The sequence below is a fragment of the Eptatretus burgeri genome, chromosome 9 (genome assembly GCF_056783735.1).
Source record: "Eptatretus burgeri isolate ZD-2024b chromosome 9, Ebu_testis_v1, whole genome shotgun sequence".
NCBI classification, from domain to species: Eukaryota; Metazoa; Chordata; class Myxini; order Myxiniformes; family Myxinidae; genus Eptatretus; species Eptatretus burgeri.
This window is the reverse complement of record NC_140969.1, coordinates 99,779,481-99,802,588: the sequence shown is the minus strand read 5'-3', so window position 1 is coordinate 99,802,588 and position 23,108 is coordinate 99,779,481. Positions and strand designations below refer to the sequence as shown.

General features: G+C 47.1%; 1 protein-coding gene across 10 annotated transcripts in view; it reads left to right on the top strand.

Moving 5' to 3' along the window:
- The first annotated feature begins 1,456 nt into the window (after positions 1-1,456).
- Positions 1,457-23,108, top strand: part of LOC147020738 (zinc finger protein 414-like) — a 52,266-nt gene continuing 30,614 nt past the window's right edge. For 2 of the 10 annotated variants that reach the window (XM_085896340.1, XM_085896343.1), the window contains exons 1-2: positions 1,459-1,903; positions 16,487-16,673. In XM_085896340.1, coding sequence (XP_085752466.1) covers positions 16,507-16,673 — 167 coding nt within the window. In that variant the 5' untranslated portion in view covers positions 1,459-1,903; positions 16,487-16,506. Of the gene's footprint in view, positions 1,904-16,486; positions 16,674-20,202; positions 20,341-23,108 lie in introns of all 10 variants that reach the window. The other 8 variants (XM_085896339.1, XM_085896349.1, XM_085896341.1 and 5 more) reach the window with 8 other exon arrangements.

Genomic DNA, 23,108 nt, shown 5'->3' with positions numbered 1-23,108 from the left:
GAGACAGCTTTTATTAGACAAGGTCAGAGGTGAAGTTGACGATTTCGTCATTACCAGTCTATGACTGCTTGTTCATTTCTTGTGCGGGTGAGAAAATCGCCAACTGAGGCATCTCAACCCTCATTGGCCGGGGGCGTCGTGGGAAAGTCGGCCTTTGTGCGTGACTGGACAAGGGGCACGCCCTTCCTTTCTGGGCGGAGTCTCGATCTGAGGCGATGAGCTTCCTGATTGGACGAAGGACACGCCCTTGCCCTCGTGGGCGGAGTCGGCTCTGGAGCGAGGGGCCCCACCCACGTCCGCAGCCAGAAACACGTGTGCAATGACGACCGGGTTGAGTGAGGGACGGTGCCGCTGTTGTTGTAATAAAAACCTAACTAAAAAAATTAACCCGCAACGCACACATGAAATTCCCATTAGACATCGGGACGAGACCCTAACTATAAACACATACTTATCGAAATAACTGAACTGCGGGGACTCTGGGTGTCTGTGTGCAAGAGGCTTCCAAATCGGTAACAATACAAGGGGTGGTGGTCGCGCATAGTCGCCATCTTGTTGTGTTTGATAATAATCGGCTATGGAAGTGTTATCAACATCATTTAGTAACCGGCTTTTTTTCAACGTCGGGGTCATTCATGGTGTTCAGCTTGTTTTATTTACAAATCAAGATGCTCAGGAGGATTACAAACACGAGCCGATCTTCTCAGGGCTGGTGGAGGCCTGTCCTTGCTTGTGATTGCTGTGGGCTTCTCAATAAGGGGCACAGGGTCGGGATGGAGTTCAGGTATATTGATGGGTGAAAAACTTGCATGAGGAAACACCTGAGGTTCAACACGTACACAAGATCGTTGATCTGGAAGTTGAGGTAAACAGACGTTTGGTCGTGATGATATTTCTGATGAAACTTGTTATTCTCGACCTGGACCGTTACGTCTGGGTGCACTCATGATAACCGTGTTGTTAATTCACGACCCTTCAGAAGATTGGCAGGTGAGAGCGACCGGAGGTTTGATGTGGTCTGATGCGGTAGTGTCTGCATGGACACAGACGTTAATTCTTTAAACAACAACAACCATAACAACCATAACAACCATAACAACCATAACAACAAACAACAAACAACAAACAACAAACAACAACAACAACAACAACAACAACAACAACAACCCAATCTGCGTTCATTGGCACCGTGTAAATAAAGTGCTTTGAACAAAGAGACTAGTTTGTTGTTAAAGGTCAAATATTGACGTATTAACGGTGTCGTGACGAGTCGTGAAGCATAAGTCCGTCGAACGGTGCAGTGGAACAAACGGTGTATCACAAAGTTTTATCCTGCAAGGCTGGCTTCCCTTTCTTCATGTTTCACCTTGTAATTTTCTAAAACAAACGAAAGCAAGAGTATTCTGCACGTGTTCACAAAGAATATTAATTTGATAAACGTTTTTTTTTTTCTCTCCACACATTGATCCAAAACAAGCAGGTCATTGATCCGTCCGTCCGGTCAGCATCTTCCAAAACGAAAATGGTCTGAGGGGAGAATCAGGGCGTGAAGAGAACCGGCAGGCGAGAAAGGGGAGGCTATCGAGAAAGAGTGGAAATATAAAAGAACGAAGGAGGGGGTGGGGAAGGTGTGGGTGTAAAATTACCAGAGGTAAAGACAGGGAAATGTTGGGATTATGAGTTTTTGAAGCGAAAATCGAGTTGCTGATAAATTGCTGAATGAATGAGTGTGTTGACGTCGTGGCGTTGATCAGACATGGCGAGTAAAACCGTGGATTAGATTGGAAGAGGCAATGCACGGCTGTGGAGGCGTAGCGGTCGGGATGGAGAGCCGTTCCAGGGACGGGCTGCGCGGCTTTTGTTGAAGGCCCAAAGCTTCGGCCGTGGACGAGTGGAGCTGTGGGTGAGTGCGTCCGTCCTGGGTGTGCGCGTGGTCCTCTGTCTTTGTGTCCATGTGTCTGCGCGCGAGATGTCCTCGAGTCTCGATGTTGCCTTTTAACCTCTCTCTCCATTGTTTAAATTGACATTATAAAGACGATGAAATGTTTTTGTTGGTTGTTACTTGCTATTTGAGCGAGGCCATGAATGCTTTTAGTACAAGGAAGGCTGTGAAACAAATTTTCCCATTTCAGGGCTGTACAAGTCTCAAAAGAATACTCTCACAAACAGGTTTTATAGCCGAAAAAGGACGCACGTACGACGAACACGCACACACGTACGCCAAACACGCACACACGTACGCCGAACACGCACACACGTACGCCGAACACGCACACACGTACGCCTAACGCGCACACACGTACTCTGAACACTCACACACGTACGCCTAACACGCACGCTTAACACGCGCACAGGTACGCTCAACACGTGCACACGTACGCCTAACACACACACACACACACATACGCCTAACGTGCACACACGTACGCCCAACACTCACACACATACGCCTAACACGCACGCTTAACACGCACACACGTACGCCTAACACGCACACACGTACGCCTAACACGCACACACGTACGCCTAACACGCACACACGTACGCCTAACACGCACACACGTACGCCTAACACGCACACACGTACGCCTAACACGCACACGCGTACTCTGAACACGCACGCTTGACATGCACACACGTACGCTTAACACGTACGCTTAACACGCACACACGTACGGCTAACACGCACACACGTACTCTGAACACGCACGCTTGACACGCACACACGTACGCTGAACACGCACGCTTAACATGCACGCTTAACACGCACGCTTAACACGTACGCCTAACACGCACGCTTAACACGTACGCCTAACACGCACGCTTAACACGTACGCCTAACACGCACGCTTAACACGTACGCCTAACACGCACGCTTAACACGTACGCCTAACACGCACGCTTAACACGTACGCCTAACACGCACGCTTAACACGTACGCCTAACACGCACGCTTAACACGTACGCCTAACACGCACGCTTAACACGTACGCCTAACACGCACGCTTAACACGCACACACGTACGCTTACCACGTACGCCTAACACGCGCACACGTACGCTCAACATGGACGCTTAACACGCACACACGTACGCTTAACACGCAAACACGTAGCCTAACACGCACACACTTACACCTAACACGCACACACGTACGCCTAACACGCACACACGTACTCTGAACACGCACGCTTGACACGCACGCTTAACACGCACGCTTAACATGCACGCTAAACACGTACGCCAAACACTCACGCTTAACACGTACGCCTGACACGCACGCTTAACAAGCACACACGTACACTTACCACGTACGCCTAACACACGCACACGTACGCTCAACATGGACGCTTAACACGCACACACGTACGCTTAACACGCAAACACGTAGCCTAACACGCATACACTTACGCCTAACACGCGCACAGGTACGCTTAACACGTGCACACGTACGCTTAACACGCGCACACGTACGCCCAACACTCACACACGTACGCCTAACACGCACGCTTAACACGTGCACACGTACGCCTAACACGCACACACGTACGCCTAACACGCACACACGCACGCGTAACACGCACGCCTAACGCACACGCGTACGCCGAACACGTACGCTTAACACGCACACACGTACGCCTAGCGTACGCCTAACACGCGCACACGTACACCTCACACGCGCACATGTACGCCTAACACGCACACACGCACGCCACACACGCACGCCACACACGCACGCCACACACGCACGCCACACACGCACGCCACACACGCACGCCACACACGCACGCCACACACGCACGCCTAACACGCACACACGCACGCCACACACGCACGCCTAACACGCGCACACGTACGCCTAACACGCGCACACGTACGCCTAACGCGCGCACACGTACGCCTAACGCGCGCACACGTACGCCTAACGCGCGCACACGTACGCCTAACGCGCGCACACGTACGCCTAACGCGCGCACACGTACGCCTAACGCGCGCACACGTACGCCTAACGCGCGCACACGTACGCCTAACGCGCGCACACGTACGCCTAACGCGCGCACACGTACGCCTAACGCGCGCACACGTACGCCTAACGCGCACACACGTACGCCTAACGCGCACACACGTACGCCTAACACGGACACACGTACGCCTAACACGGACACACGTACGCCTAACACGGACACACGTACGCCTAGCACGGACACACGTACGCCTAACACGGACACACGTACGCCTAACACGGACACACGTACGCCTAACACGGACACACGTACGCCTAACACGCACACACGCACGCCTAACACGCATGCCTAATGTGCACACGTACGCCTAACGCACACACGTACGCCGAACACGTTCGCTTAACACGCACACACGTACGCCTAACACACACGTACGCCGAACATGTTCGCTTAAAACGCACACACATACGCCTAACACGCACACACATACGCCAAACACGCGCACACGTACGCCAAACACGCGCACACGTACGCCTAACACGCACGCCTAACGCGCACACACGCACGCCTAACACGCGCACACGTACGCCTAACACGCACACACGCACGCCTAACACGCACGCCTAACGCACACACGTACGCCTAGCGTACACCTCACACGCGCACATGTACGCCTAACACGCACACACGCACGCCACACACGCACGCCACACACGCACGCCACACACGCACGCCACACACGCACGCCACACACGCACGCCACACACGCACGCCACACACGCACGCCACACACGCACGCCACACACGCACGCCACACACGCACGCCACACACGCACGCACGCACGCCACACACGCACGCACGCACGCACGCACGCCACACACGCACGCCTAACACGCGCACACGCACGCCTAACACGCGCACACGCACGCCTAACACGCGCACACGTACGCCTAACACGCGCACACGTACGCCTAACACGCGCACACGTACGCCTAACACGCGCACACGTACGCCTAACACGCGCACACGTACGCCTAACACGCGCACACGTACGCCTAACACGCGCACACGTACGCCTAACACGCGCACACGTACGCCTAACACGCACGCCTAACACGCACGCCTAACACGCACGCCTAACACGCACGCCTAACACGCACGCCTAACACGCACGCCTAACACGCACGCCTAACACGCACGCCTAACACGCACGCCTAACACGCACGCCTAACACGCACGCCTAACACGCACGCGTAACCCGCACGCTTAACACGCACGCTTAACACGCACGCTTAACACGCACGCTTAACACGCACGCCTAACACGCACGCCTAACACGCACGCCTAACACGCACGCCTAACACGCACGCCTAACACGCACGCCTAACACGCACGCCTAACACGCACGCCTAACACGCACGCCTAACACGCACGCCTAACACGCACGCCTAACACGCACGCCTGCCTAACACGCACGCACGCCTAACACGCACGCCTAACACGCACGCCACACACGCACGCCTAACACGCACGCCACACACGCACGCCTAACACGCACGCCTAACACGCACGCCTAACACGCACGCCTAACACGCACGCCTAACACGCACGCCTAACACGCACGCCTAACACGCACGCCTAACACGCACGCCTAACACGCTCGCCTAACACGCACGCCTAACACGCACGCTTAACACGCACGCTTAACACGCACGCTTAACACGCACGCTTAACACGCACGCTTAACACGCACGCTTAACACGCACGCTTAACACGCACGCTTAACACGCACGCTTAACACGCACGCTTAACACGCACGCTTAACACGCACGCTTAACACGCACGCTTAACACGCACGCTTAACACGCACGCTTAACACGCACGCTTAACACGCACGCTTAACACGCACGCTTAACACGCACGCTTAACACGCACGCTTAACACGCACGCTTAACACGCACGCTTAACACGCACGCTTAACACGCACGCTTAACACGCACGCTTAACACGCACGCTTAACACGCACGCTTAACACGCACGCTTAACACGCACGCTTAACACGCACGCTTAACACGCACGCTTAACACGCACGCTTAACACGCACGCTTAACACGCACGCTTAACACGCACGCTTAACACGCACGCTTAACACGCACGCTTAACACGCACGCTTAACACGCACGCTTAACACGCACGCTTAACACGCACGCTTAACACGCACGCTTAACACGCACGCTTAACACGCACGCTTAACACGCACGCTTAACACGCACGCTTAACACGCACGCTTAACACGCACGCTTAACACGCACGCTTAACACGCACGCCTAACACGCACGCTTAACACGCACGCTTAACACGCACGCTTAACACGCACGCTTAACACGCACGCCTAACACGCACGCCTAACACGCACGCCTAACACGCACGCCTAACACGCACGCCTAACACGCACGCCTAACACGCACGCCTAACACGCACGCCTAACACGCACGCCTAACACGCACGCCTAACACGCACGCCTAACACGCACGCCTAACACGCACGCCTAACACGCACGCCTAACACGCACACACGCACGCCACACACGCACGCCTAACACGCACACACGCACGCCTAACACTCGCACACGCACGCCTAACACGCACGCCTAACACGCACGCCTAACACGCACGCCACACACGCACACCTAACACGCACACCTAACACGCACACCTAACACGCACACACGCACGCCACACACGCACGCCTAACACGCACACACGCACGCCTAACACTCGCACACGCACGCCTAACACGCACGCCTAACACGCACGCCTAACACGCACGCCACACACGCACACCTAACACGCACACCTAACACGCACACCTAACACGCACACCTAACACGCACACACGCACGCCACACACGCACACCTAACACGCACACACGCACGCCTAACACGCACACACGCACACCACACACGCACGCCACACACACACGCCTAACACGCACACACGCACGCCACACACGCACGCCTAACACGCACACACGTACGCCTAACACTCGCACACGTACGCCTAACACTCGCACACGTACGCCTAACACTCGCACACGTACGCCTAACACTCGCACACGTACGCCGAACACCACACACGTATGCCGAACACCACACACGTACGCTTACGCACGCTTAACACACACGCACACCTAACATGCACAACACGCACACACGTACGCCTAACACGCACACACGTACGCCTAACACGCACACACGTGCGCCTAACACGCACACATCCAAATGAAAGTGAAGTTTTGTCGGTTGATACATATGTCGATCATCACAGATGATTGGAATGAAGATGGACTGATTATATTTGATTATGTCGTCGTCCCCTATGGCAATGTAAAGTATATCATGGCTCAATCAATATTTGCTTCAATAACCTCGAATCTGCCGATCGAAGGTTGTTGCTAACGTGTTCATCACATCATTGTCCTTTATGAACGGTTCTTTGTGTTCAAGTGAAGTTGCAAGTTTAAGCAAAAGAAACAAGATTTGTTTTACTTGAACTTCCTTCGTGTTGCTAACATTCCTGCCTTTGGAGCCATTTAGCTTTTATGTACAGCCTGGTGTTGGCTTAGTGGTTAGGGTGGCTGGTTTGGGATCCTCGGGTCCTGAGTTTCAGCCCCGTTTTTACACTGAATTAATACCAGGTGGGGTTGACTCAGCCTGTCATCCTTCCAAGATCAACAAAATGAGTACCAGTGTACTGGTAATGGGGGAACTGCATCTGCGGCACAACCATGTCCCTAACCAATGATGCAACCAGCTGCTATAAGGCTGAACTCGAAAGAAAGCTTTCATGCAAAGAAAGGGCTGTGTCACGGAGGCTTTTGGGGGCCATTTGTTTCTGAAATGAGCACGGGAGAGAGGCAGTGGTTAAATTGAGAGAAGGTAGAGCTGTGGGAAGATCGGTAAAAGGGTAGAGAAGTGTTGGTGGGGTTTGAAGAGAAGTGACTGGATGTTTGGAAGGAGGAGAAGGATGAATGAATGTATGTACAACAAAGGGGTGGGGATTTTATTATTAAAATTATTAACCTCCGCCATCGAATATGGACGGAGGTTACTGTTTTCACCCCTGTCTGTTTGTTTGTTATCTTAAGATTAGATTTCGTAATCTTTTGATTAGATTTCGTTAGTATATTGATGACTTCCGTTTCTGTTTGTTTGTAACTTAAATCTAAAGATTTCGTAAGTATATTGATGCCTTCCGTTTCTGTTTGTTACTTACGAAATCTAAAGATTTTGTAAGTATATTGATGCCTTCCGTTTCTGTTTGTTTGTTTGTTTGTTTGTTTGTATGCACGATAATTTGAGAACGGAAGAAGCTATCAATGTCAAATTACACCACGTGATTCAGGAGGGTGATGGCTAATGCTGATTAGATTTTGGTCAAAATCGGTCAAAGGTCAAGGTCACGGTGAGGTCAAATATTCGATTTTTGATGGTTTGGTACAGATAACTCGAGAACGGAAGAAGCTACAAATGGCAAATTATACCACGTGATTCAGGAGGCTGATGGCTAGTGCTGATTAGATTTTGGTCAAAATCGGTCAAAGGTCAAGGTCACGTTGAGGTCAAACATCCAAAACATTCGATTTTTTTTATGGTTTGGTACAGAATCATCGTAGAAACGTCAAGTTTGCGTCGCTACCTTCTCGAGAGACAGCTTTTATTAGACAAGGTCAGAGGTCAAGTTGACGATTTCGTAAGTACCAGTCTATGACTGCTTGTTTGTTTGTTTGTAGGCACGATAACTCGAGAAGGGAAGAAGCTACCAATGTCAAATTACACCACGTGATTCAGGAGGGTGATGGCTTGTGCTGATTAGATTTTAGTAAAAATCGGTCAAAGGTCAAGGTCACAGTGAGGTCAAAAATTCAATTTTTGATGGTTTGGTACAGATAACTCGAGAACGGAAGAAGCTACCAATGTCAAATTACACCACGTGATTCAGGAGGGTGATGGCTCGTGCTGATTAGATTTTAGTAAAAATCGGTCAAAGGTCAAGGTCACAGTGAGGTCAAAAATTCAATTTTTGATGGTTTGGTACTGAATCATGGTAGAAACTTCTGGTTTGCGTCACTACGTTCTCCAGAGACAGCTTTTATTAGACAAAGTCAGAGGTCAAGTTGACAATTTCGTAAGTACCAGTCTATGACTGCATGTTTGTTTGTTTGTTTGTAGGCACGATAACTCGAGAACGGAAGAAGCTACCAATGTCAACTTACACCACGTGATTCAGGAGGGTGATGGTTAGTGCTGATTAGATTTTGGTCAACATCGGTCAATGGTCAAGGTCACAGTGAGGTCAGACATCCAAAAAATGATAACTCGAACGGAAGAAGCTACCAATGTCAAATTACACCACGTGATTCAGGAGGGTGGTGGCGAGCGCTGATTAGATTTTGTTCAAAATCGGTCAAAGGTCAAGGTCACAGTGAGGTCAAACATCCAAAACATTTGATTTTTGATGGTTTGGTGCAGAATCATTGTGGAAACTTCTGGTTTGCGTCGCTACCTTCTCTCGAGACAGCTTTTATTAGACAAGGTCAGAGTTCAAGTTGACGATTTCGTAAGTACCAGTCTACGACTGCTTGTTGCGGTTTTCGCGCCCGCCGGCGTGCTGACGGCCACGTAACTCGAATCGCGGCACGTCGCCCACCGGACGGACAATCCAGTCGTGACCCTCTCGGACTAACGCCGGGAACCAGTCACGGGTGGACCTTTCGGTCTCACCGCGATCGAGCCAATCAGCCCCCGCGTGGGATAGGGTGCTCGCCAAATTCGACCTACCTAAGTACCCACGCGGAGGGTAGACCGGGCGATCGCACCTCGCCGCAGGTCGACTTCGGACACGGGCCACTTAAGCGACCCGTTCCGTACTATCAGAATAACCGAGCGGTGTTATCGTCGACCTCGACGGTTCGATTAATTATCGGGCGTATTCAGCCCACTACCAACCCTTTACGTGAAGCAAGATGAGGGTTCAATGGGGGAAAAGACGAAGCGAAGCGGGAGAACAGTTCAACAATAAAGCACATTTATTCGCGGCACACGGGAAGCACACAAATACAATTCCACCAAAAGCACACAAAAAAAAAAGAAAACACAATTCCATTTACACAAAAAGCAAATATAAAAGCGAAAACAATGCAGAGCTAATACCGACTACCGAGCACACGGCAACACTTATACAATTCTACTTCACAGACGGCGCCGACAACACATACTCAAAACCAAGGAAAAGAAATCCCCCAAGAATGAGGCGGGCCTGAGGCCGAGACCGGGTCGCGCCTACCCGTCTGGTGATGAGACGCGGAGCGGCGATGGCGCCTCACTCCGCGGGCCTCGCGGACAGTGCCTGGCAGGGGGTGGGAAAAGGGGCCCCCTTGGTCGCACTATCTCAGCGCGGGGGGAAACAGGAGGGGGTTGCTGATGCTCGGGGTATAGAGGATCTTTATTATCCCTGGTGTGCGTCTCCACCTCGGCCAGGTCACGCTGCCGGCCTCCCTCGGGCGTGCAGCTCCTGGCACCGACGCGAGCACCCCCTCGTCTGCCTTCGCCGCTGCCGCCTCTCCGCCTCTGGACTCTCCACCCTGGACTCTTCTTTGGGCTCCCCTCGTTCGACTCTCTTCAGCTTCTCCAGCTACTGCAGGCTTCGGGCTCCAGACTTCCACACTCGTCCCCTCCGTTCCGACTCCTTCTCGTTCTGCTGACTGACGAACACCGTCCTTTTATCCCCCCGTAGCTTCGCCTTTGACCCCCTCCCTTTGACCTTTCACCTCGCTCCCCATTGGCCCGAGAAAAAGTGGGCGTGAAGGCTTTTTGATCCACAAATTTGCATATATCGATCGTTCTGGAGGCGGGGCCAAATCGCCCCTCGCTCACAGATTGGACGGCAAAAAGTGGGCGTGTGTCGTTTTTGATCCGTTTTTGAAGCACAAAATCCGTGATTTTGTACACGCTGTTCAACGTGCGCCCTGCACGAGTCCAACACCGGTACCCACAGCGGGGCAAGAACGGTGGCGATGCTACGGTTTCGAGGTGTGACGTGAAGGTCGTGGCGGTTGTGGTGAAGCGGTGTTGTGGTTGGTGGTTGATGTTGTGGTTGTGGTGGTAATCATGGCGGTTGGTCCAAAATAAAGATAGTAAAAGAAAAACGGCTATCCTGAAGAGTCGCAGCTCGCATAAATGACATGTATTCCCACTAGACAACGGGTTTGGGCCTAACTACACATGCACTTACCGAGATACCTCACCTAAGGGACCTGAATGGTGGTTTGCGAATTTGGTAACCACAACAATATATATATATATATATATATATATATATATATATATATATATATATATATATATATATATATATATATATATATATATATATATATATATATATATATGAGATATCCCTTATTGTCGGGTTTTCCGGGTGTGTGTGTGTGTGTGTGTGTGTGTGTGTGTGTGTGTGTGTGTGTGTGTGTGTGTGTGTGTCTGCAACGCGAGGCTCCACAGCATGAACCAGCGAACCGATTTCGATGAAACTTTGCCAAAAGGTGGAATATATATACTGGGAATGTGCGCATTTGAATTTCGTTGCCTCGCAACCACCCGTTGATTTGCAGCGGCCGAAAAACCACGTACAGTATTTTCAATACTTGTCCTTCAGTTTTGAATGAAGAGAAACGAGACTTCGGAATTCAACACTTCGAGATATTTAGAAAATTTTACTCGAGCCGATTTTTGATTGAGGTTTTATTTTTCAAATTGTAGTCCTTAAAAAATCGGGTGTCTATTTACCGTCATTTAAGGTGTGTATACAGTGTTTGTAAGGAACTACACCGTCGTTCCACCTTCGATCTCTCCTCGATCCAAACGTTATTAACCAAAGTGAAAAGGATCCAAAATAAATGGAATCACCAGCATTTCTGTCTTTGTGGATATCTAATAATATGTTTATTTATTTCCCGAAAACAATTCCACGACCCACACACAACCTCCAATTATTTATTTATTTCTGAAAACGATTCCACGATCCACACGCCACCTCCAATTATTTATTATATAAATTTAGAGTGGCGTCGGAAATTGGGCGTGGCTTATGAAAAATATTGTGTGGCTCAGGAGGTGTGGTCAAACAAGAGCATTGAGAAGTTTATTGGGTTTTCCGTGTGTGTGTGTGTGTGTGTGTGTGTGTGTGTGTGTGTGTGTGTGTGTGTGTGTGTGTGTGTTTGTTTGTTTGTTTGTTTGTTTGTTTGTTTGTTTGTTTGTTTGTTTGTTTGTTTGTTTGTTTGTTTGTTTGTTTGTTTGTTTGTTTGTTTGTTTGTTTGTTTGTTTGTTTGTGTGTGTGTGTGTGCGCGCGCGCGTCTGCGTCTGCGTCTGCGTCTGCGTCTGCGTCTGCGTCTGCAACGCGAGCCTCCACAGCACAAACCAGCAAACCGATTATTTTTCAAATGGTAGTCCTTCAAAAATAGGGTGTCTATATACTGTCATTTTTTATGAGTGCCAGTTGGCAAAATATGCAATAGGAAAAATCTTGCCAGACAGAGGAACAATTGTATATGAACCAATACGTCTTGGCAATGAATCTTCGTAGGTGGATCAGTCAGAATGAAAAGCATCGTATCCAGCGCTTCGATCCTAGCGGATCCCTCGTCGCCTACCGGCTTGTTTGTTATCTTGCCAAAACGAAGTTTTTGCAAGATATGTTAGTCAGCTTGTATGTTTTTTTTTATTGTTGTTTTGTTTTGTTTTGTTTGTCTGTAATCACGTATCGATCACTCTGCAGAGCACAGTTATCATTGGAAATTTTTGTAACTTCGCATATCAGTCCTATAGAGGTCCCTTTCAGCACATAAAATTTTCAAGGTCAAGGTCAAAGGTCAAGGTCACTTTCTCGCAAATCAAGGGAGTCGACGAAACCCTATTTTTTGAGTAATTTTGATCGGATCGTCTTCAAACTTCATGGGAATATAGTTCATGGTCTGGCGCTCAGCTGATTAATTTTTGGTGGTGATCAGCCTTGACCTTCATGGTTCGCGCTGGAGGTCGAAAGTTTTTGACCCCAAGGTCAAATTTTTAAATCTTCGATACCATATCGAGTAATACCTCATATGAAAGCGCTTGATAAGTGCTTTCCAGATCTGTCAAAAGTTTGACGCTTTGACGTCATTTGATGACGTCATGACGAAAAAAACGGATTTTTCATGAAAATCTTATTTCCTCAGTTCTCATCAAAATCTCTTGATATTTCATGTACAACGCTCCTGGAGAGATACCATTAACCGTACGAAAATATAAAGGTCTAGGTCACAAAAAGGTCAAGCATCAAGGTCGACGAAACCCTTATTTTTTTTGAGTAACTTTAATCGAATAAATAAGTCACTCATGTTCACATTTTGGCAAGATACTGGTCACCCTGGGGGTGAAATTGGTTTTTATCTTGCCAAAATGAAGTTTTTGCAAGATATGTTAGTCAGCTTGTATGTTTTTTTATTTGTTTTTTGTTTGTTTGTTTGTGAACAGTATTACGGAAAAACTCCTCGACGGATTTCGACGAAACTTGGTGGGGGGATTAGGTATGGTCCAAGGATCATGCCATTAGATTTTGGACTTGGTCCAAAGTCCAATATGGCCGCCATAGCGGCCATTTTGAAAAAATATTTGAATTTTTTTTTGCATTTCTACATATTATAAGTGATTTCCAACAAAAAACATGCAAAAATTATAATTGTGGCTGATTTTGGAACTTCAGGTGGATATACCCACGTAAAATCAATTTCTATTTCAAGGAATCTAGTTATGACGAATGAATTGAGTATGTAAAAGTTAAAAGTAAAAGGGAAAGTTGCAAAGTATAACTCTGTGAGCGCTGTTGACATCAAATTGAATGAATAGGAGGATATCAGGTTCACTTGAGTGACCTAGCAGTATTGGCGGCGGAGGTTTTGTGCTCTACCAAGTGCTCCCCCTCCAGTTACATTTTGTTTTTGTAATAAATATATGTCCAGACTCAGTGGTGTGATTGTTGGAGCATCTGCTCTGAGTCTGGGAGGTTGGATGATGGTTCAAATCCTGGCCGAGTCATACCAAAGACTTTAAAAATGGTACGTGCTCTTTACTTGCTCAATGCTAAGGAGAGAGAGAGACAGACAGACAGACAGACAGACAGACAGACAGACAGACAGACAGACAGACAGACAGACAGACAGACAGACAGACACCATATCATTGGCCAGAAACTACTTTGGCAGCACCTACACTCTTTAAAGGGTACGCTACATCAAAATGAAAAATAAATATTTCAATAGTTTGGTTGTATTATTGCATTTGGAAATATATATTGTTAATGATCCAGCAGTGGCAGGATTCGCACCCTACTCTTGACAGCCAAATATTGAAGATTAGGCATCACTTAACAGCACCGCCGTCTCTGGGGTTATAACACCGGCAAAGGTCTCGGGTTACACGCCTCAGGTCACGATACCAAAATACACCTGTGCCTTGCCAGCTGGCGAAATAGACCCTGGCTACAGACTGAATTTGTCAGAGATTGAGCGGAGTCTGCCAGTCCGTAGCCCATTTGGGTTTTATATCCAAATCGAGTGGATCATTCCTCGGCGCGGCACAAATAAATTCAAGGCGGCAGATCTCGTATAACTCAGCCAGATTTATTGGGGACACATCGGGGAACACAACACAAGCAAAGCATTCACGACAATGTTATTATTAATCTATAACCCGTTCTTAACTAGGGGGCTACGGATTGCGGGTTTCGAAGGGAACCCTAGCGAGATAAACCTTAGACAACATGCAGACAAGACACAGAGTACTTGGTGATGCCTCATGGACGAGAGGAAAAGTGTCAAAGGCACGAATGCGGCTCGTGACAAGCCGATGTCAACGGATTCGAGCACCTAGCTCGAGCATGTAGCGTGGCAAAATGGCGTCGTCCTCCTTTTCTCGCACCACCCACGCACGCAGCCTCAGCGCGTTCAGCCCCTGTAAGGTCGACGGCACAAGAGCGGAAGGTCTACGGTGTGCTCCAGCTGGCTTTTTACAAGGTCCAGCATACGAATCTAGGCCTGGCCTGCTCACCAGATCTGGCCAAATTGGGGTGTTGGGCTCCGCAGGCGGATCGACGGGATTACAAGACGTCGTCGAGCCGTGAGGTGAGTAAGGACAGAGGCTCCGTGGTTAGACGCAGGTTAAACCTGTCTGACCTCATAAAGTCGATCGCCGACTCACACAGCAGCCAGTTCCTCTCGAAGCAGATTGCAGCCTCCCACTAGTTGTTTCTATACAGCAGAATCCTCACTCGACACTCAGGCTCAGTTACTCCCTCGGCAGATCGCCGACTCGACCCTCAGGTTCAGGCCGTTCCTCAGTTACAGATCGCCGACCACACGCACCGCGAGTTACTCCCTCAGCAGATCACCGGCTAACCCTCAGGTTCAGTTACTCCCTCAGCAGATCGCCGACCGACGCTAGCAGTTTCTCCTCCAGCCGATGGCAGACAGACCTCTTGCAGTCCCTTCCTTGCCTTTCTTTCGGCTCGCTCTTCACGAAAGCCGATCGCAAACAGACACAGCCGTCCCTTGTACAGCCGATCGCCCCACCTTGGTGCTCTCAGTTCCACCTTCCCTTCCCAGCGCTCGCTTCTCAAGGCCACTCCCTCTCAGAGCGCTGGGCGGGGACTTGTTTGGAGAGGGGAAGGAAGGATAAGAACCTCTCGGTACACCACCACCGTACGAACAATGAACAGCCTCCTACACCTCCCGACACACATGTAACGTCAAATTACCAAACAACCTGGCGAAACATGCATTTAATGGGGGATCTGGGCTAGTCCTATATTTAATAACACTAAGGGCCATTTCCGCAACAATATATATATATATATATATATGTATATATATACATATATAACTAATCATAAACTAGAAGTGCAGTTGCAGTGACGACTTAACAAGTCGCGTATAAGCTCCCATTGTCTCAAATAATTGCATCAAAATTATCGATTGTTTTGCACATGTCGATTCAAAAAGTTTTACGAAGTTGTGCATGTGGCTTGGCAAAAACTTCACAAAGGATGTGAACTGGAAGTTTGAGGGAAGAACATGATTTCCTTTTCCCATGAAGGCGAAACACATTCACGCTTGTACTCTCTAACTGTCACCCACAGTTTCATAGTGTAGCAGAGCCGTACCAATCAAAATGTGATGTCTCTTTTAAACAGTATTCTTCCTTGTGTTCTTCAAAGGTCAACACCTTTTGAGAGAAAAGGTAGGTGTGTGTGTGTGTGTGTGTGTGTGTGTGTGTGTGTGTGTGTGTGTGTGTGTGTGTGTGTGTGTGTGTGTGTGTGTGTGTGTGTGTGTGTGTGTGTCAGGAATATCACCTTGCGCAGTATGACCTTGTGTTAATGGCATTAAGGGATCCTATCGGTGGCATCTAACGCCCTGCTTTCATGTATAGGTGAACACACGACTTGTTGCATGCAGCAGATGCTTCCAAGTAAGGCTTTGGCAAACTGGTTGTGCGAATGGTCAACCACTGATGTAGTCGTCATGGCTATCACATTGACAACTTGTGGAATGCCTTTGGAACCGTCAAGAGTTTTCGACACGTTGCTATTCACAACATCGTCACATCTCTTGGATAGGTCTGTCCTTATTTTATTTTTTGGGGAAATTTCAAGGGGCTAACCCGAATTTAGGTTGATATTTATGAGAAAATATATTTTTAAAAATATGAACCCGAAAAAAATTTGTCTTGGGGTTGCTACCAGCTGTAAAAAATTGTAAAAAATGTGCATTTTAATGTTTTTTTTGTATTTTTATGTCAGATATTTTTCATGAAATTTTTGCGTACTTACTGGTTGGTTCGAACGTTAATAACACGAAAAAAATGTTTTTGATCCCAAAAAAGTGTTACATATGTCCCGATACGTGGCTCAAAATGGGAAAATTTTCCATTTTCAACATGAAATTATGTCTTTTGTTCTTGTGCTGACACGGCTTGTTGTACGTATGAGATATTTATTGTTTAGATCTGTTGTATTGTCTGCTCATTAATTACTCCATTGAATTACTGAGTCAGTCAGTGATTGGTTTACTGCCCCAAATTCCATCTCGGCTCGTGCGACTGACTGACTGCCGTCAATTTCAGGTCTGGTATCCGGTCATTCAGGCATTTAGCAAAATTGCCTTTCGTGAACTAATGATAACTATTCTGTCGTTTCAGAATACATACTGAATTCAGATCGTACTTCTTTCGTGGGCAGATCAAGTTGACAAAGAGAGAAGAGAAGGGCTTACTTGATCTGGGCCACTTCCTAGTACAAATCTACGTCAAAGCGTGGTTTACTGCCCCAAATTCCATCTCGGCTAGTGCGAACGACCTGACATTGTTAAAGCGAATGGATAAATATTCCAAAGTGAACGTTGATATATCTAAGGAAACGGTGAAAAAGTTGCTGGGACAGCTGTGGTATTTATCGGTAGAACTGATACCATTATGTCTATTTGACCGAAACGTGTCAATTGAGATAAAAAGAATAATATCTCAAACTCTAAAAGAACAAGACGACGGGCGATGATGAAGCACCGAAAAGAGCTGTTGTTCACCAGAAAGATATCATGCGCCAAAAACTGGAAGATTTTGCATCTCCGAGAAGCAGAAGTTTTTTTGATGTACTGCATTTGAACTCTGACTTTCTGCACAAAGACCCGGATCAATGGGAAACTGAAGATAGTTTTGTACAGAGCCGTACTATTGTCAGCAAACTGAAAGTTGTGAATGACTGTGCAGAGCGTGGTGTATCCCTGGCAACTGAGTACAACAGTCTTATTACGTACGATGAGGAGCAAAAGCAGTACATATTACAAGCGGTAACTGATCACCGAAAACGATTCCTGGACTGTAAGAAATCAACTTTGAACAAGTGAACTATAGCTCTTGTCCCGTCTGTTCAAAGACTCTGTCTGCAAACTGTGGAGTTCGAAAAACGCGAAAAATACATAAAATCTTGATTTTTTTTTAGACTTTTTGAGTTTCACTGAGACGGACTGGAAAAATCTTGCCAAGTTCAACAATATTTTTCTGCAGTATTTCAGATTCTAATGCACCAGAAAACATCATACATTACATGTTGATGTCATTTTGGCATAAGATTAAAAAAAAGAAAAATATAAAATGAATTTCTTTATTTTTCAAATAAAGATGGACGGTAGCAACCCCTAAAATATTTTCTTTCGGGTTCATATTTTTTAATTTTTTTTTTGTTATAAATATCAACCTAAATTGGGGTGAGCCCCTTGAAATTTCCCAAAAAAATAAAATAAGGACAGCCCTACTCTTGGACCACAAAAATCCCGTGCTTTGGGTGTGTTTGATGCTGTTCCTGACCGTGACCAAACACCTGCCTAACCTGTGGGTCAAGGTAAAACCGCAGCTGGTTTTACATGGATGGCATCACAGATGCTTGGGAGTCCTTCAGCCACACTCCAATAGAAGACGTTCACACTGCAATGTTGTTCTCAAGAGGTTTGTCGTGTTGATTTACGCCAGAAGCAGCATCTATGAAGGAGTTAATGATGTTTGTAAAATTCCGTTCTCTGAAAAAGAAAGATCTCTGAAGCGTATTGCTCCACCAACAGCAGCAACAGCAGCAGCAGCAGCTATATTCCAGGATCCCAAGAGTTTCTTTATGATTTGGGTATTGTTTGGGTCAATGCCGATGCTTCCTTCTGTCGAGTTACCATCACCGGAGGAATGTGGCTGGAGACGTTCAGAAGAGGAGTCCTGCGGTCCACTGTGGACTACTTATAGCAGATGCTTGTAAATCATGCCAGGAATTGCAACAATGTGGTTGCCATAACCGTTAAGGGTTGTCACAAGTGTGTCGATGCCCAATTATAGTGTATCCCTCTCTCCTCATCATGGATGACATCCACACGTACCTTGTTGCGATTTGTGTGGATGCAAATCAAACTGATTTGTTCTGTGCTGACGTTGCAATTTGACCTGCTCGAATTGACGACGTGAACCATTTCATGCAGTGTATGTTGCGAAGAGTAGTGCAGGTTAAAACGTATTTTGAGAGTTTTTGTTTATTTACTCCACCACCGAAGGTGGACAGAGGTGATGTTTTCACCTCTGTCTGTATGTCTGATTGTCTGTGAGCAGGATATCTCAAAAAGTTATACACCGATTCGGACAAAACCTGGTGGACAGGTTGGGTGTGTGACAAGAACGAATCGATTGAATTTTGGTGAAGATCCGGATCCGGGGATTTTTTTTTTTTTGAAGTGATTCTTCACCATTGCGCAATGGGGCTAAAAACCAATACATAACATGATGCTTCAAGAAGTGGACGGGTTATGACAAAACTCGGTGGATGGGTTTATTCAGTGACGAGAACAAGCCGATTCGATTTTGGTTGAGGTCTGGATTCAGATCTGACCTATCAGTGGGATATAAAATGTAAACTATCGAGCCTGGTGGAGGTATGTGTATGTGCTCCACCGAATGCCGTTCTAGTTTATATTTTGTTTGCTTGTTTTCCAGTAAGCTTCACAAGCAATATGTGGTTGTATATTGATTTAAATTCTGGTACTAGTTGTGCATTCTATTTAATATATATATATATATATATATATATATATATATATATATATATTTTTTTACAATTCACCAGATTTGTTGTCTTTGTATTATCCTCCGGAAGCTTTATCCGTTTCTAAAAGCACAATAAACTGCGAGCAGATGTTTAATAATTATCAAATACCTGAATTGCCATGACATGTGTCAAAAGCTGGCATTTGTGTCCTTTTATGTATGCAAAATATATTTAAAATAATTGAGGAATGTTGTTTTAAATTTGTCACTTGTTTGTCACAAAATATCGTAATTGTTCAAACATCAAACGAGAACTGTCACAATTTGGTTTGCACATTGACTTGACTTTAAAAAAAAAGATAACAGTTCTTTCTACTGAAGTTAATGTGGCAGCCATTTTGAAAATTAGTGGCCATTTTGAATGGAATTAGTGTGGCTTCAGATAAAATATTGATCAACATATATCGACTCCTATAAACGCGCCAAGTTTTCCACATTAATTACAAAGTTTGGTGATTTGGAAGAATTCAAAATATTTGGGGTCATTCTTGCTTCGGCCTTTTTGTACACAGAGTCGAGGCTCGTGGAAGAGCTGGGACACAGAATGGACCCAGGATGCAATGGAACAAAGGGAACGGCAGAAAGAGAAAGACACACCAACAGCAGGGCCAAGGGAGAAAATGAACTGAGAGTGAACAAGGGATGTGCAGGTAAAGTTGAGGGGTAAGGGAGTTTGCAAGGGGTGGATAGGATGAATACAGAAGAAAAATGTTTTTTGGAGGTTGGGGAGGGGGTTAATGGGGATAGAAGAGATCAAGTTGTTGGATGGGGGATGATCTGAGATGCTGTGAACAGCTGTCATAAAGACTTGGAGGCAAGAGTCAAGGCTCGTTTGTTAACTGAATGTTGTTGCATTTTGCTAACTATTGTTAACTGAACACACAACTATTATTGCCCATATATAGCCGTATCATCCATGCACTTTGTTGTCACATACATTCTCATTATCCATTTCTTTATTGATTATTAGGATATTTAGCAACCACTTGTGTGCACATTAAGGCTTGGTTGCATAAATGATGATGAATATGAAAGTTTTTTTTTTCCAAACGATATTCCCCATTGCTAGTCGATCATATTGTTGTGGGTCTGACCGGTTAAGTTTAATCCTCTCGACCCAATTGTGGTGGACGGGCGGTTAACACTGATTGGGCCGGATCGCCGAGCGGTTTTCCTTGGGAGGCGGACACATGATCCTCAGAGATTATGGCGTGCGCGGGAGGGGCAGGGCAGCACGGACGGAGCAATGGAAGTACAGCACATGGGGTTTATACTCGAACCCACCACAGATACACTGACACCAGCAACTTAAAATAAACATGGGGATTTAATGAAAATAGAGGAAATATTTACAAGGGTAATAATTCAAAATGTAATCATAATAATACGCTCGATAAATTAAAGCCTGAAGTCGAGGCGCCTCCACTGTACACACGATGCAGACAAGGGGGAAACAAAATAAAAGCAAATCCTCCCTTTATTCTGGCACTTAGCTTTGTCCAGAGATGGTCTTTACTGAACTTTGGGATCGAGGCACTTCGTCCTGCGTGGGAAGACTCACCCAAAAATGGTGCCGAGCTGCTCTCTGGGCAAGAAACGTGCGTGAGGTAATTTGTGAGGTGGTATTCAACACAGAGCTGACCAACCGCTGTGCGGCTTCGTCGATCGCGCTTACCGACGCTGCTGCTCTCTGCAGAATGGCGCCGCTCCCTTTATTGATATACACGAGGCTTCGAGGTCCATCTCTCACAACCCAGCCAAGAGTCATTGCCTAGCGTCTTGCCCAGCACGCTGCAAATTCACCAGCACGAACACGAGAATCGCGCAGCCATTTTGTCGTGCCAGGAGGAGATCAAAGCGAGATCCTCCATCCCAGCCACGTTCCTCTCACAACTACTGTCTCCTCTATGAACCTCCCCCTTCTTCCACCCACTCTCTGATGTCATGCCCATCAATCATCCACCTCCGGGCGTGTGGCTCCGCCAGCCGTCACCCTTGGAGGCGGAGCTTCTTGTCTGCTTGGACGTGCAGCTCGGTTGTAATTGTTTTAAGGAGGTGATCCCCTTTATCGCCAGTCTTGAAATACAAAAACATTAGGAAAAGGTCACGGGGGCAATTACATACTGGGGGAAATTGGCCTTAATCCCTATCTAATTAACACAGCACCACCCCCATATGGTGACGAGTAACACTTAAAGTTCACAGTTTCCCTACTTGATTTACATCGAGATGTCTCCTACACGTCCACGGACCATGCAACTTGATACAATCCTAACTTTGCGATGAAATTCCTCCATACTAGCCGAAACCCCGTCACAGACGGATTCCGTTCCATGAGCCCAATATGACAACCAGTGGCGGCTCTTGTAAGAGCCGGATCCCAGTCAATGTACTCCATGGCCTTACCTAATGAGGCCTACAAAACGTCCTTGTACATGACATTTTTGGTGTACACTACTCCTTGTGAAGAAGTCCCTTGATTTGTGCACATGTCTACTTTGACGTACAAACACCGTGTCAAAACTTCTCAGGTCACAGTACCGAGAAAAACATGACGCGACCGCTAGGAGGAGCACAAAATTGGTCCTTCAGTATTAATATATAGATTCTCCTTCACTTTACTGTTCAAAGTTGAAAAATGTGCCCTCCGGTGGACGATTTCAGGAACTACACCATTTCCGTGTGATATTGATATACAGTAATACCTTGACATACGAATGCACTAACTTACGAGTATTCCGAGTTACGAGCCGTTGCTCGGACGATTTTTTTTTGCTTTGTGTTACGAGTCTAGATCCGAGTTACGAGTGGAGCGAGCTTTGAGACACGCGCAGCGAAGCAAGCGAACACCCACATCTCCCGCCTTTTCACGCATCTCCTGCCACTCACTCGTTCAGTTCTCTTGGTTATCTTGTTGAGTAGGGTCGTACCGTAGTAATCTGCGTTGTGTTTAGCTCTTGTTTTTTCATTGGTGCAGTTATTTTGCCAAATACCTTTGTTGTAACTCAACCATGAGTCCAAAAAAGTAACTGCAAAGGACAGTGCTAAGAAGAAACAAATGATATTGCTTGAAATGAAGCGTGAAATAATTGCAAAACATGAACGTGGAGTGCGTGTTGTCGAGTTGGCGAGGGAGTTTGAGCGTAGTACTTCAACGATATTTACTATTCTCAAGCAGAAGGATTTGTTGAAGGCTATAACGCCAGCCAAGGGCATTACGATTATTTTGAAGCTGCGGACCTCTGTTCATGAAAAGATGGAGAAGCTGCTTTTGGTGTGGGTCAGGGAGAAGGAGCTCGCAGGAGATACCGTGACTGTGACGGAGATACCGTGACGCAACTGGTCGTGCGTTGTGTAATGACACTTGCCTAACACATTTCAGAAAAATTCTGAAGGGAAGGAAGAAACAAACCACCAT